This window comes from Mobula hypostoma, chromosome 8, assembly GCF_963921235.1.
Source record: "Mobula hypostoma chromosome 8, sMobHyp1.1, whole genome shotgun sequence".
In the NCBI taxonomy this organism is placed as follows: domain Eukaryota; kingdom Metazoa; phylum Chordata; class Chondrichthyes; order Myliobatiformes; family Myliobatidae; genus Mobula; species Mobula hypostoma.
The window spans coordinates 5507306-5520515 of NC_086104.1; the positions used below are offsets into that span (position 1 = coordinate 5507306).

Below are 13210 nucleotides of genomic sequence, written 5' to 3' on the forward strand. Positions count from 1 at the left end.
CTCCCTGACTTCCCACATCCTGCAAGAGGTGCATTCCAACATCCTGCCTGGCATTCTCACTGCACTAAACAATCTGAACAAAAAACTTATCGGAACCTACCCTGGTCTCTGCCTGATCTCGCCGAAGCCTGTTGAGCCAAAGCCATCCCACTCTGACTCAGTCCACTCTGACGATGGCCGCTGTATATGGAGGTCTGCTTTTAAACCTTGGCGCGCTACGTCACGCGCCTGCGCAGTGCAGACCCTTCTCCCCGAGCAGTGTTTTAAAAAAAATGACTTTTTCTACCCAATTTCTTCACTCCCTTCTTCTCAGCTGCTTGCTTCGACTGAAACAAGAACCGTTGAAATTTTCTCTTTTTAAACCTTGGCGCACTACGTCACGCGCCCGCGCAGTGCAGACCCTTCTCCCCGAGCGGTGTTTAAAAAAAAATGACTTTTTCTACCCGATTTCTTCACTCCCTTCTTCTCAACTGCTTGCTTCACTACACTATCTGCCTGTGACTGAAATTTCATGTACTTGTACATCAAGGTCCCTCTGTTTTACAGCTCTCCCCAGGGACCTGGTGTTCACAGTAAAAGTATTTCCTGGATTTGACTTTCCAAAATGCACCACCTCACAATTCTCTGAATTTAGTTCCATTTGCCATTCCTTGGTGCAATTTCTCAGCAAATCACGATCGCACTAGAATTTTTGACAACTTCTTCATTGTCCACTTTATACACCCTATTTTAGAGTCATCAGCAAACTTAGTAACCATGTCCTTTGCATTCTTATCTAAATTACTGATAGAGATGGCATACAACACTGGGCTCAGCACAGAGTCCTGAGGCACACCACGAATCACAGGCCTCCATTCAGGGAAATAACATTCCACCAAGCACCCCCAGTTTTTTACCATCGAGCTCTCTGTGTATCCACTAATCTCTCCCTGGATTCCTTGTGATCTAAACTTGTAGAGCAGCCTGATGTAGATCCCTAACAAAAGCCTTTTATAAATACCACGTCTACACCCTGCCCGCATCTTGGTCACATCTCCAACAATTCAGTCATGACCTCCCACACACAAAGACTCACTGACTACCCCTATTCTTCCCGATGTACATGTTTCTTGTCGTAAAGATCCTCCCAGTACCTTACCTACCTCAGATGTTAGACTCACTACTCTACAGATCCTGGCTTCTTATTTGCTGCCCATCTTAAATAAAGACACAACATTCACTCCCCTCCAGTCTACCAGCACCTCCCCTGTAGTTAATATGGGTGCAAATCCTGTCTCCCTCATTTTCTTTGCCTTTCACGTTGTGATGAGTATAGCTGGTCAGATGCCTGAGATTTATCCATCGTAGTACCTTCAAATCACTTTGAAGTCTCCTTAATCTCCTCTGCCAAAGCTATCTCATGCCCCATTTCTGTCCTGCTCATTTCCTTCTCAACTCCACTCCTGCATTCCCAATACTCCTCCAGGGATTCAGTTGATACCAGCTGCCTTTACCTGACCAATGCATCCTCTTTTACTTCCCTAGCCAGCCATAATATAACATAGAAATATAGAAAACCTGCAGCATAATACAGGCCCTTCAGGCAACAAAGCTGTGCCGAACATGTCCTTACCTGAGAAATTACCGAGAGTTACCCATAGCCCTCTATCTTTCTAAGCTCTATATACCTGTTTAGGAATCTTTTAAATGACCCTATCATATCAGCCTCCACCACCGTCGACGGCAGCCCATTCCACGCACTCACCACTCTGCCTAAAAAAACTTAAACCTGACATGTCCACTGTACCTACTTCCAAGCACCTTAAGACTGTGCCTTCTCGTGCCCTCCTTCTGTGCCAGAAGACATGACTGAAAAAGACTCTGACTGTCCAGACGATCAAAGCCTCTCATTATCTTACACACTCTATCACGTCACAACTCATCCTCTGTTGCTCCAAGGAAAAAAGGCCAAGTTCATTCAACCTATTCTCATTAGGCATGCTCCCCAATCCAGGCAACATCTCCTCTTTATCCTTTTTATGGTTATATATCCTTCTTAGAGTGAGGCGACCAGAACTGAGCACAGTGCTCCAAGTGGGGTCTGACCAGGGTCCGAAATAGCTACAACATTACCTCTCGGCTCCTAAACTCAGTCCCACGATTGATGAAGGCCAATGCACTGTATGCCTTCTTAACCACAGAGTCAACCTGCACAGCGCCCTTGAGTGTCCTATGGACTCGGACCCCAAGATCTCTCTGATCCTCCATACTGTCGAGAGTCTTACCATTAAAACTATATTCTGTCATTATATTTGACCTGTCATAATGAACCACCTCACACTTATCTGGGTTGAACTCCATCTGCCACTTCTCAGCCCAGCTTTGCATCCTATCACTGTTCTGCTGTAACTTCTGACAGCTCTCCACACCATCAACAACACCTCCAACCTTTGTGTCATCAGCAAATTTATTAACCCATCCCTCCACTTCTTCATCCACGTCATTTATAAAAATCACAAGGAGTAGGGGTCCCAGAACAAACCCCCGAGGCACAACACTGGTGACCGAAGTCCATGCAGAATATGACCCGTCTACAACCACTCTTTGCCTTCTGTGGCAAGCCATTTCTGGATCCACAAAGCAATGTCCCCTTGGATCCCATGCTCCTTACTTTCTCAATAAGCCTTGCATGGGGTACTACATCAAATGCCTTGCTGAAATTCATATACACTACATCTATACTGTACCATCATCAATGTGTTCAGTTACATCCTCAAAAAACTCAATCTGGCCCGTAAGGCACAACCTGCCCTTAACAAAGCCATGCTGACTATTCCTAATCATGTTATGCCACTCCAAATGTTCATAAATCCTGCCTCTCAGGATCTTTTCCATCAACTTACCAACCACTGAAGAAAGACTCACTGTTCTATAATTTTCCGGTCTATCTCTACTCCCTTTCTTGAATAATAGAACCATATCCGCAACTCTCCAATCCTCCAGAACCTCTCCCGTTCCCATTGATGATGCAACGGTCATCTCCAGAGGCTCAGCAATCTTCTCCCTCGCCTCCCACAGTCGCCAACGGTGCATCTCGTCCGGTCCTGGTGACTTATCCAACTTGATGCTATCCAAAAGCTCCTGCATATCATCTTTCTTAATAGCCTCATGCTCAAGCTTTTCAGTCTACTGCAAGTCATCTATTACAATCATCAAGATCCTTTTCCATAGTGAATACTGAAGCAAAGTATTCATTAAGTACCTCTACTATCTCCTCCGGTTCCAAACACATTTTTCCACTGTCACGCTTGATTGGTCCTATTCTTTCGCATCTTATCCTCTTGCTCTTCACATACTTGTAGAATGCCTTGGGGTTTTCCTTAATCCTGTCCACCAAGGCCTTCTCACGGCCCCTTCTGGCTCTCCCAATTTCTTTCTTTCTTTCTTTCATTGAGTTTCAAATTGATAAACATAACAATGATAATGATACAAAGAGATCGGGATTACATTAATAACGATTAACATATACAGACATAGACTCCGAGTAAAATATTTAATTTAAACCTCCCAATCTCTTAATAACTGAACATCAAAAAGATTCAAAAAAAAGTTTTTACCCCCTGCACTAAAAAAACAAAACAGAAGCTGGGCTGCCATATTTCATTGGTTAAACTCATTATTTATCATTAACTGCACTCCTTTATACACAAACAAAAAGTTATTAAAAAGGATTTGGAAAAGGTCAACTTACATCATATGAAAATATTGAATAAATGGCCTCCAAGTTTCTTCAAATTTAACCAAAGGATCAGTGGTACCAATCCTAATGTTTTCCAAATTTAAACATGTTATAGTTTGGGAAAACCATTGTAATGTAGTAGGGGGATTAGAATCTCTGCATTTAAATAAAATGGATCTTCTGGCTATTAATGTAACAAATGCAATCAAACGACAAGCTGAAGGGGATAAACGACTAAATTCTATCATTGGTAGTCCAAAAATTGCGGTAAAAGGATGAAGTGGTAAATCAATACGCAAAACTACTGAAATAATATCAAAAATATCTTTCCAATATTTTTCCAAAAGAGGGCAAGAACAGAACATATGCATCAAGGAAGCTACCTCAGAATTACATCCGTCGCAGACAGGATTTATACGGTGATAAAAGTGAGCTAACTTATCCTTGGACCTATGGGGCCTATGAACCACCTTAAGTTGTATCAAAGCGTGTCGAGCACACACTGAAGAAATGTTAACTAGTTGGAGAATTTTCTCCCATTTCTCTATGGGTAAAGATACCTGAAGTTCTCTTTCCCATTCATTTTTAATTTTATCAGACATACCTAAGCATATTCTCATGATTAAATCTGAAAAAATGCTATTAAACTCTTCTGATAGAAGTTTAAACCTAAAAAAAATCTGTAATTTCAATTTGATGTGTTATCAGAAAAAGGTAAAATAACCTTCAAGAAGTTTGTAATTGTAAATATCTGAAAAAAATGTGGTCCAGGCAAATTATATTTATTAGACAACTGTTCAAAGGACATGAGACAATTATCCATGAATAAATCATGAAAACATATTATTCCCTTCGTTTTCCATAAAAGAAAAGCTTGATCAGTTCTAGATGGTTGGAAGAAAAAATTGGATATAATAGGACTTGATAGAATAAATTTATTCAATCCAAAAAATTTACAAAATTGAAACCATATTCGTATTGTATGTTTAATTATTGGATTAATCGTTTGCTTATTCAGTTTAGTAAGTGCAAAGGGGAGTGAAGCCCCTAAAATAGAAGCCAATGAGAACCCCTGTACAGACTCACACTTGAGGTTCACCTATCGAGAACATTGAATTTCATACAAATTTTGCATCCAAGACATTAGTTATCGAATATTAATTGCCCAATAATAGAATCTAAAGTTCGGCAATGTCAAACCGCCATCCTTTTTTGATTTCTGTGAATATTTCTTACCTAGTCTAGGATTTTTATTCTGCCATATATATTAAGACATTTTAGAATCAATAATATCAAAAAAAAGGATTTAGAGATGAAGATTGGCACTGCCTGAAATAGATACAGAAATTTGGGTAAAATAATCATCTTAATAGCATTGATTCGACCAATCAATGATAGGGACAATGGAGACCATTTAGTAGGCAGTTGTGGGACTCCGCCTTCTGCCTGCGGACATGTAAGACACATTGTCTTTCTGTCCGCCTTTAATTTCTTCCTTTCCCGACTTAAACTTTGAAATTTTAACTTTATTCAGTCGGATCTTTCAAAGTGTTAATTATCACTATGGCTACCTTGAGAAGCACTGGAAAAAATTTTCGATGCTGGTAATGGTAAATCTAAAAAAAACTGACGAAGCTTCTGAAGAGCCAGCCAGGATTAACAGATTAGAGACGCAAATGAGCTCTATTGTTGCTGAATTAACTCAACTAAAAGAAAATCTTCTTCCTTTGGAGGGAAAAATGATTCTTTGAGCTCGGATTTTAAAGAAGTAACCCGTAATGCGTCTGACATTTCTTCTCGTTTGGAAAAAGCACAACGTCGGATTGTCAATTTGGAGACGCAAACAACAGGAATTCTGCAGATGCTGGAAATTCAAGTAACCCATATAAAAGTTGCTGGTGAACGCAGCAGGCCAGGCAGCATCTCTAGGAAGAGGTGCAGTCGACGTTTCAGGCCGAGACCCTTCGTCAGGACCGGCCTGAAACGTCGACTGCACCTCTTCCTAGAGATGCTGCCCGGCCTGCTGCGTTCACCAGCAACTTTTATGAGTGTTGCTTGTCGATTTGGAGTCTCGTTCTTGTCGTAATAACATTAGAATTATTGGATTGAAACAGAAATCAGAATCTGCCGACATACTGGACTATTTTGCAAAAATGTTTCAATCTCTATTTCCTGAGACGTTTTCACAATTGCCCGACATTGAGGTAGCTCATAGAGTTGGAACTCCAAAAAAAGGTAAAGACAGGCATGTTTCCTCCGTATTCGAGACAAAGACCATAATATTAAACTGGCAAGAAAACAAAGACTGTTTAAATTTCAAGGCTCTGAGATTCATTTCTTTCAAGATTTTCCACGCGAAGTTGTTCAACAACGCTCTGGATTTGCGACCATAATGCGAATGGCCTTTCAAAAACAGATGCATCCCTTCCTTCTCTATCCAGCTAAATTAAGGCTTTTCGCTAAAGACCCTGGGGTTCGTATCTTTGCGGATCCAGCCGATGCACTGCGTTTTATTAATTCTCTCTCGGATGAGTCCGAAGCCTGAAGTTTAAAGGACTTCAATTATTTGATCGTTTTGCGATATAAGAAATGATGAGATCGGAAGACGAGAAGTACAGAAAGTCTTGGTATGAAAGAGTACCTTTATCTTTGAGATACACTGGTTTGGACAGTTTTAACTTTAGAAGATATTTTATGGGATCTATTGGAAGATTGTAGAAATTTTAAACCATTTAGAATTTCTTTCTGTTTGCGATATATACAAATTAATTGTTTCTTTTTGCTTTGTATGATTTTGTTAAGAACTTTTAACTACTATTCAGGGTTTTTTTACGTTTTATAGTTAGATGTAAAAATTTAAAGATGGCGATGTTTTTTATGTGCAAATATTTCAAGAATTTGTTTTGGAAGTGCTTTTTTTCTTATCTAATGTTATGAAAGTTACTTTCCAAATTGAAGGTCATTTCTGTTAACTTTTTTTCTAACTTAATTGTAATAGGTTGTGTGTTGACTGTAATGAGTCATATATCCAGGAGAGGAAGACAGATTACTTTTTTTATGTGTACCTTTTACTTAGGCAGGTGGAGTTCATAATTGCTTCTATGCATTTCTTGGGGTTTGCATCGATTAATATCGACTTATTTCTGGGCTTTGTAGGTTGGGTGGGTTTTTTCTTTTTTTTTCTCATTTCTATTTTTTATTCCCATTATGGAATTCTGGAGCATATACAAATTATCATTGTTTGTTACCACCGTTTTTTTTTTCTATCCTGACATGCCTTTAATTGTTTTCTTTAGATATAACGTTTCATGATGTTAGTTAAACAGTTAAATGTTTTAAGTTGGAATGTCCGTGGTTGGAATCATCCTATTAAGCGTAAGAAAACATTTAAAAGTATTAATTGATTCCAACCTGATATAATTTTTGTACAAGAGACACATGTCAGGTTATGTGATAACAATCAATTTTTTAAAGTTTGGAAGGGCCCCCAGATTCACACAAGCTCTCAAAGTAAGATTTGGGTGTTTCCATTTTTATTTATTCTAACATTCCCTTTAATCAGGAGGATATTATATCTGATATTAATGGTAGATTTTTGATTGTTAAAGGAACCATTTACAAATGAGTATATGTTATTAATGGGTGGTGATTTTAATACTTGCTTAAATCCCCTGTTAGATAAACATAGAAACATAGAAAATAGGTGCAGGAGTAGGCCATTCAGTCCTTCGAGCCTGCACCGCCATTCAGTATGATCATGGCTGATCATCCAACTCAGAACCCCGTACCAGCCTTCCCTCCATACCCCCTGACCCCTTTAGCCACAAGGGCCATATCTAACTTCCTCTTAAATATAGCCAATGAACTGGCCTCAACTGTTTCCTGTGACAGAGAATTCCACAGATTCAACACTCTCTGTGTGAAGAAATTTTTCCTAATCTCGGTCCTAAAAGGCTTCCCCTTTATCCTCAAACTGTGACCCCTCGTTCTGGACTTCCCCAACGTTAGGAACAATCTTCCTGCATCTAGCCTGTCCAATCCCTTTAGGATTTTATATGTTTCAATCAGATCCCCCCATAATCTTCTAAATTCCAACGAGTATAAACCTAGTTCATCCAGTCTTTCATCATATGAAAGTCCTGCCATCCCAGGAATCAATCTGGTGAACCTTCTTTGTATTCCCTCTATGGCAAGGATATCTTTCCTCAGATTAGGGGTCCAAAACTGCACACAATACTCCAGGTGTGGTCTCACCAAGGCCTTGTATAACTGCAGTAGTACCTCTCTGCTCCTGTACTCGAATCCTCTTGCTATGAATGCCAGCATACCATTCGCCTTTTTCACCGCCTGCTGTACCTGCATGCCCACTTTCAATGACTGGTGTATAATGACACCCAAGTCTTGTTTCACCTCCCCTTTTCCTAATCGGCCACCATTCAGATAATAATCTGTTTTCCTGTTTTGCCACCAAAGTGGATAACTTCACATTTATCCACATTAAATTGCATCTGCCATGAATTTGCCCACTCACCTAACCTATCCAAGTCACCCTGCATCCTCTTAGCATCCTCCTCACTGCTAACACTGCCACCCAGCTTCGTGTCATCCGCAAACTTGGAGATGCTGCATTTAATTCCCTCATCCAAGTCATTAATATATATTGTAAGCAACTGGGGTCCCAGCACTGAGCCTTGCGGTACCCCACTAGTCACTGCCTGCCATTCTGAAAAGGTCCCGTTTATTCCCACTCTTTGCTTCCTGTATGCCAACCAATTCTCTATCCACATCAATACCTTACCCCCAATACCATGTGCTTTAAGTTTGCACACTAATCTCCTGTGTGGGACCTTGTCAAAAGCCTTTTGAAAATCCAAATATACCACATCCAATGGTTCTCCCCATCCACTCTACTAGTTATATCCTCAAAAAAATTCTATGAGATTAATCATCATCTGGACATCAACTCCCTAATCGTTCTGCATCACTTATTATTTCCTCTTTAATTGATTATGGTTTAATTGAAGTCTGGAGACATATGCATCCTATCGATAGAGAATATTCCTTTTTTTCACATGTTCATAATGAATATTCGAGAATTGACTATCTTATAGCTGACCCTCGACTTTTACTTAATGTTCAGAAATGTGAATATGATGCAATTGTTATTTCTGATCATGTTCCTTTAAACTTAATATTTGATTTGAAAGATGTTGTTTCTACAAGACTACCTTGGCATTTTCCAGAACATTTGTTACAAAGCTCAGATTTTGTTGAGTTTATTGAAACTCAGATAAAAGAGGTTTTTCTCTTTAATAATACAGGAAACGTCTCAAAGTTAGTAACTTGGGATACATTAAAAGCTTATTTACATGGTCAGATTATTTCTTATTTAGCTAAGTTGAAGAAACAGACAAAAATAGAATTAGATAAAATTGCTAAACAAATTAAAGAATTAGATAATATCAACGCAATCTTTCCAGACATTGAATTGTTTAAAAGAAGATTGGAACTACAACCACAATATAATTTGTTATTAACTTATCCTATTGAAGGGTATTTGCTTAAATTAAAAAGTCAGTTTTATAAAAATAATAGGCTATTAGCTTCCAAATTAGGGGCTGCTAAAGCTAAAAGACAAATTTTAAAGATTCATAAAGATAATGGGGATATAGTAAATAATTATGATGATAATAATAATATCTTTCAGGATTTTTATTCCAATCTCTATAAATCTGTTTCCAGCAGATCCCTCTAAAATGAAAGCTTTTTTATATAAGATTAAATTTCCTCAAATTACTGCTGAAGATCAACAGACCCTGGATGCTCCAATTGTTGAGCATGAAATTCAGAAAGCTATATGGTCAATGCAATCAGCTAAAGCTCCTGGACTCGATGGTTATTCGGTACGATTTTACAAAAAAACTGAAAAATTACTTTCTCCATATCTTTTGGAAATATTTCATGAATCTTTTGAGAAAGGCAATTTACCACCTTTTTATAAAGCTTCTGTTTCTTTAATCCTTAAGAAAGATAAAGATCCTACTGAATGCTTATCCTATAGAACTATTTTGCTATTAAATGTGGATGCTAAAATTCTTTCCAAGATAATGGCTAACCGTTTGGAAAACATTTTATCTATAATTATCTCTATGGATCAAACAGGCTTTATTAGAGGCCATTATTCTTTTTCTAATGTTCGGAGATTGATGAACATTATATATTCACCATTATCCAAAATACCTCAATGTGTTATTTCTCCGGATGCAGAAAAAGCATTTGATAGAGTTGAATGGACTTATTTGTTTAATGTATTAGAGAGGTTTGGCTTTGGTAATAATTTTAATAAGTGGATTCAAATGATCCATAAGAACCCTATCACTATCGTCATTACTAATAATCTTAGGTCTTCCTTTTTTTTACTTTCACAAGGTACTCGACAAGGGTGTCCATTAAGTCCTTTATTATTTAATCTCGCACTGGAGCCTTTGGCTATAACAATTTGCGAAGCTAAAAGTATTCATGGTATTTCTATAAATGGGACCATACATAAGATTTCTCTTTATGCAGATGATCTTTTGGTTTATATTTCAGATCCTAAAGAATCTATTCCTAATCTTTTGGAATTATTAAATGATTTTGGAAAATTTTCAGGATATAAACTTAACTTAAGTAAAAGTGAATTGTTTCCTTTAAATGTTCCTGTTTTTATATATAAGGATATTCCATTTAGAATTGTGAATTATTTTAAATATCTAGGTATTATCATTACAAAAAATTATAAAGATCTTTATAAAGCTAATGTAGTTCCTTTATTGGACTCTATGAAACAATTACTTTCTAGATGGAATCCTCTTACAATTTCTTTAATAGGTCCTATTCATGCCGTGCAAATGATGATTTTACCTAGATTTTTATATTTTTCAAAATATATCTATTTTTCTAATGAAAAAAATTTTTGATTAAATTGATTCTGCTATTTTGTCCTTTATTTGGAATAATAAAAAAACCAAGAGTTAATAAATTTCATTTACAAAAATCTAAAGAAGTGGGTGGACTCGTGCTACCTAATTTAAGATTGTATTATTGGGCTGTTAATATTTGACAATTATGTTTTTGGTTATATTGGCTCAATAAGAACCAAAAACCAGCTTGGATTGATTTAGAATTTAAAGCTATTAATCAATTTTATTTAACTTTATTATTAGGAGCTCCATTACCTTTACAACTTGCTAAAATCTCTAACTTTATTAAACAGTCCTTATGGATTTGGTTTCAGTTTCGCAACTTTTTTAATTTCAAACAATTTAAATTGTCTAGTCCTGTATTTCGAAATTTGCTATTTAAACCTTCAATTACTGATCCCATTTTTCTTTTATGGAGAAATAAGGGGATTTGTTCTCTTGTAGATTTATTTACTGATGGTCGATTGATGTCTTTTGAAGAGTTAATTAGTAAATATTCTCTCTCTCACACACATATTTCTTGCAATATTTACAGGTCAGACATTTTTTACAAAAATATGTTTCTACGTTTCCATATATGCAAGAATCTGATTTGTTGGACACTATTTTGAATATGAATCCCTTAGTTATCTGGGGTTCTCTTTTTTCCTTTTTTCTTTGATAATTTTTTTTTATTAGCATATATATGGTTTTTTTCAGCTTTATTAATTATATATATACTATTTTGCTGAATTTCTGTATTGTAGCTGTAGAAGATTATATTAATAAAAAGATTTAAAAACGAAATGAAATAGTAGGCAGTTGTTTAACACGATCAACTTAGGGTAAAAAGTTAACTTTAAATAGATCCTTATGCTTCTCAGTAATTTTAACACCCAAATAAGTAAAATCATCAGTAACCAATCTAAACGGTGATTCTCTATAGATTGGAACTTGCATATTTAATGGCAAAAGCTCACTCTTATTAAGAGTCAATTTATAACCAGAAAAACTATTAAACTGAGCAAGTAATAATATTACTGCAGGAATGGATTTCTCTGGATTAGAAATATATAGTAACAGGTCATCTGCATATAATGATATCTTATGCGTCTCATTCTCACGAGTAAAGCCAAATATATTAGGTGAATCACGAACAGCGATTGCCAAGGGTTCCAAGGCAATATCAAACAGTAAAGGGCTTAAAGGACAGCCCTGTCTAGTACCTCGAAAAAGCCTAAAAAAGGGGGATCTCTGATTATTAGTAAGTACAGAAGCCAAAGGTATATGATATATCAATTTAATCCAAGATATGAATTGTGGGCTAAAATTAAATTTCTCAAGGATGTTAAATAAATATTCCCATTCAACTCTATCAAATGCTTTCTCAAGTGAAGTAGCATATTCTGGAGTTTTAGATGAAGAAGTATATACAATGTTCATCAACCTCCTAACATTAATACGAATAACGATTTTTAATAACTCCTGTCTGGTCATCAGAAACAATTTGTGGCGATACATTTTCCAATCTGGTTGCTAATATTCTGAAAAAAATTTTGGAGTCCACATTTAACAAGGATATAGGTCTATATGATGCACATTCAGTGGGGTCTTTATCTTTTTTAGGAGTTAAGGAAATAGATGCTTCATAAAAAGACTGTGGTAATTTACCGACAAATAAGGCATCCTTAAAAATTCTACGTAACCAAGGAGAAAGTAGACTTGAAAAAGATTTTTAAAATTCTACTGTATACCCATCTAGGCCTGGTGCTTTACCAGAATTCATCAAAGAATTTGCTTTCTTTATTTCTTCTTCTGTAATAGGTGCATCTAATGTTAAACATTCATTCAGTGGTAATTTTGGAATATTCAATTTTTGTCAAAACTCGCGCGTTATGGTAGAATCATCAGGAAAATCTGATTGGTATAAAGAGGTATAGAATTTTTGAAAAGATTTATTAATTTCATCGTGATCAACCGTCAAAGTACCATCCTGTTTATGAACTTTAATAATCTGACGTTTAGCCGAAGGAACTTTCAGTTGGTTGGCCAGTAATTTACCCGATTTATTACCATGTATATAAAATTGACTCTTAGATTTAAGTAATTGATTTTCAATTGGGGATGTTAATAACAAACTGTGTTGCATCTGAAGTTCAACTCTTTTTGTAAAGCTCCAAATTAGGAGCAACAGAACTTTTTCGATCAATTTCTTTAATCTTATCAACCAATGTACGCATTTCATTATTAATTTGTTTTTTCAATCCAGCAGAATATGAAATAATTTGCCCATGATATATGTTTTAAAACTGTCCCATAATATCCCACTGGAAATTTCTTCGGGAAAATTAGTTGAGAAGAAAAATGCAGTATGTTCTTTCATAAAGTTAACAAAATTTAAGTCCTGAAGCAGAGTGGAATTGAACCACCATTGTCTAGCACTGAAAGTTACATCAGTTAATTTGATTGATAGTTTCAGGGGCACATGATCAGAGACGACAATTACATCATACTCACAGGCTGTAACAGATGAAACTAATCTGGAGTCAAT

The 13210-nt window shown here is 36.5% G+C and overlaps 2 protein-coding genes across 12 annotated transcripts in view; one reads left to right on the forward strand and one right to left on the reverse strand.

The window, feature by feature from the left end:
- Positions 1–4059, reverse strand: part of LOC134350348 (uncharacterized) — a 53654-nt gene extending 49595 nt beyond the window's left edge. The window contains exon 1 of the mRNA XM_063055418.1: positions 3242–4059. The gene's annotated coding sequence lies outside the window, so the exon portion shown is untranslated. The remainder of the gene's footprint in view (positions 1–3241) is intronic.
- Positions 1–13210, forward strand: part of LOC134350349 (E3 ubiquitin-protein ligase TRIM47-like) — a 132444-nt gene that overhangs the window by 8118 nt on the left and 111116 nt on the right. For 4 of the 11 annotated variants that reach the window (XR_010018877.1, XR_010018875.1, XR_010018876.1 and 1 more), the window contains exon 3: positions 4066–4146. The exons of 3 other annotated variants lie outside the window; for them this stretch is intronic. Coding sequence is in view for 5 of the 8 variants with exons in the window: in XM_063055419.1 (XP_062911489.1) it covers positions 4066–4146 (81 nt within the window). In the remaining 3 variants the exon portion in view is untranslated. Of the gene's footprint in view, positions 1–4065; positions 5627–13210 lie in introns of those variants that run through there. 4 more of the 11 variants (XM_063055427.1, XM_063055425.1, XM_063055420.1 and 1 more) reach the window with 3 other exon arrangements.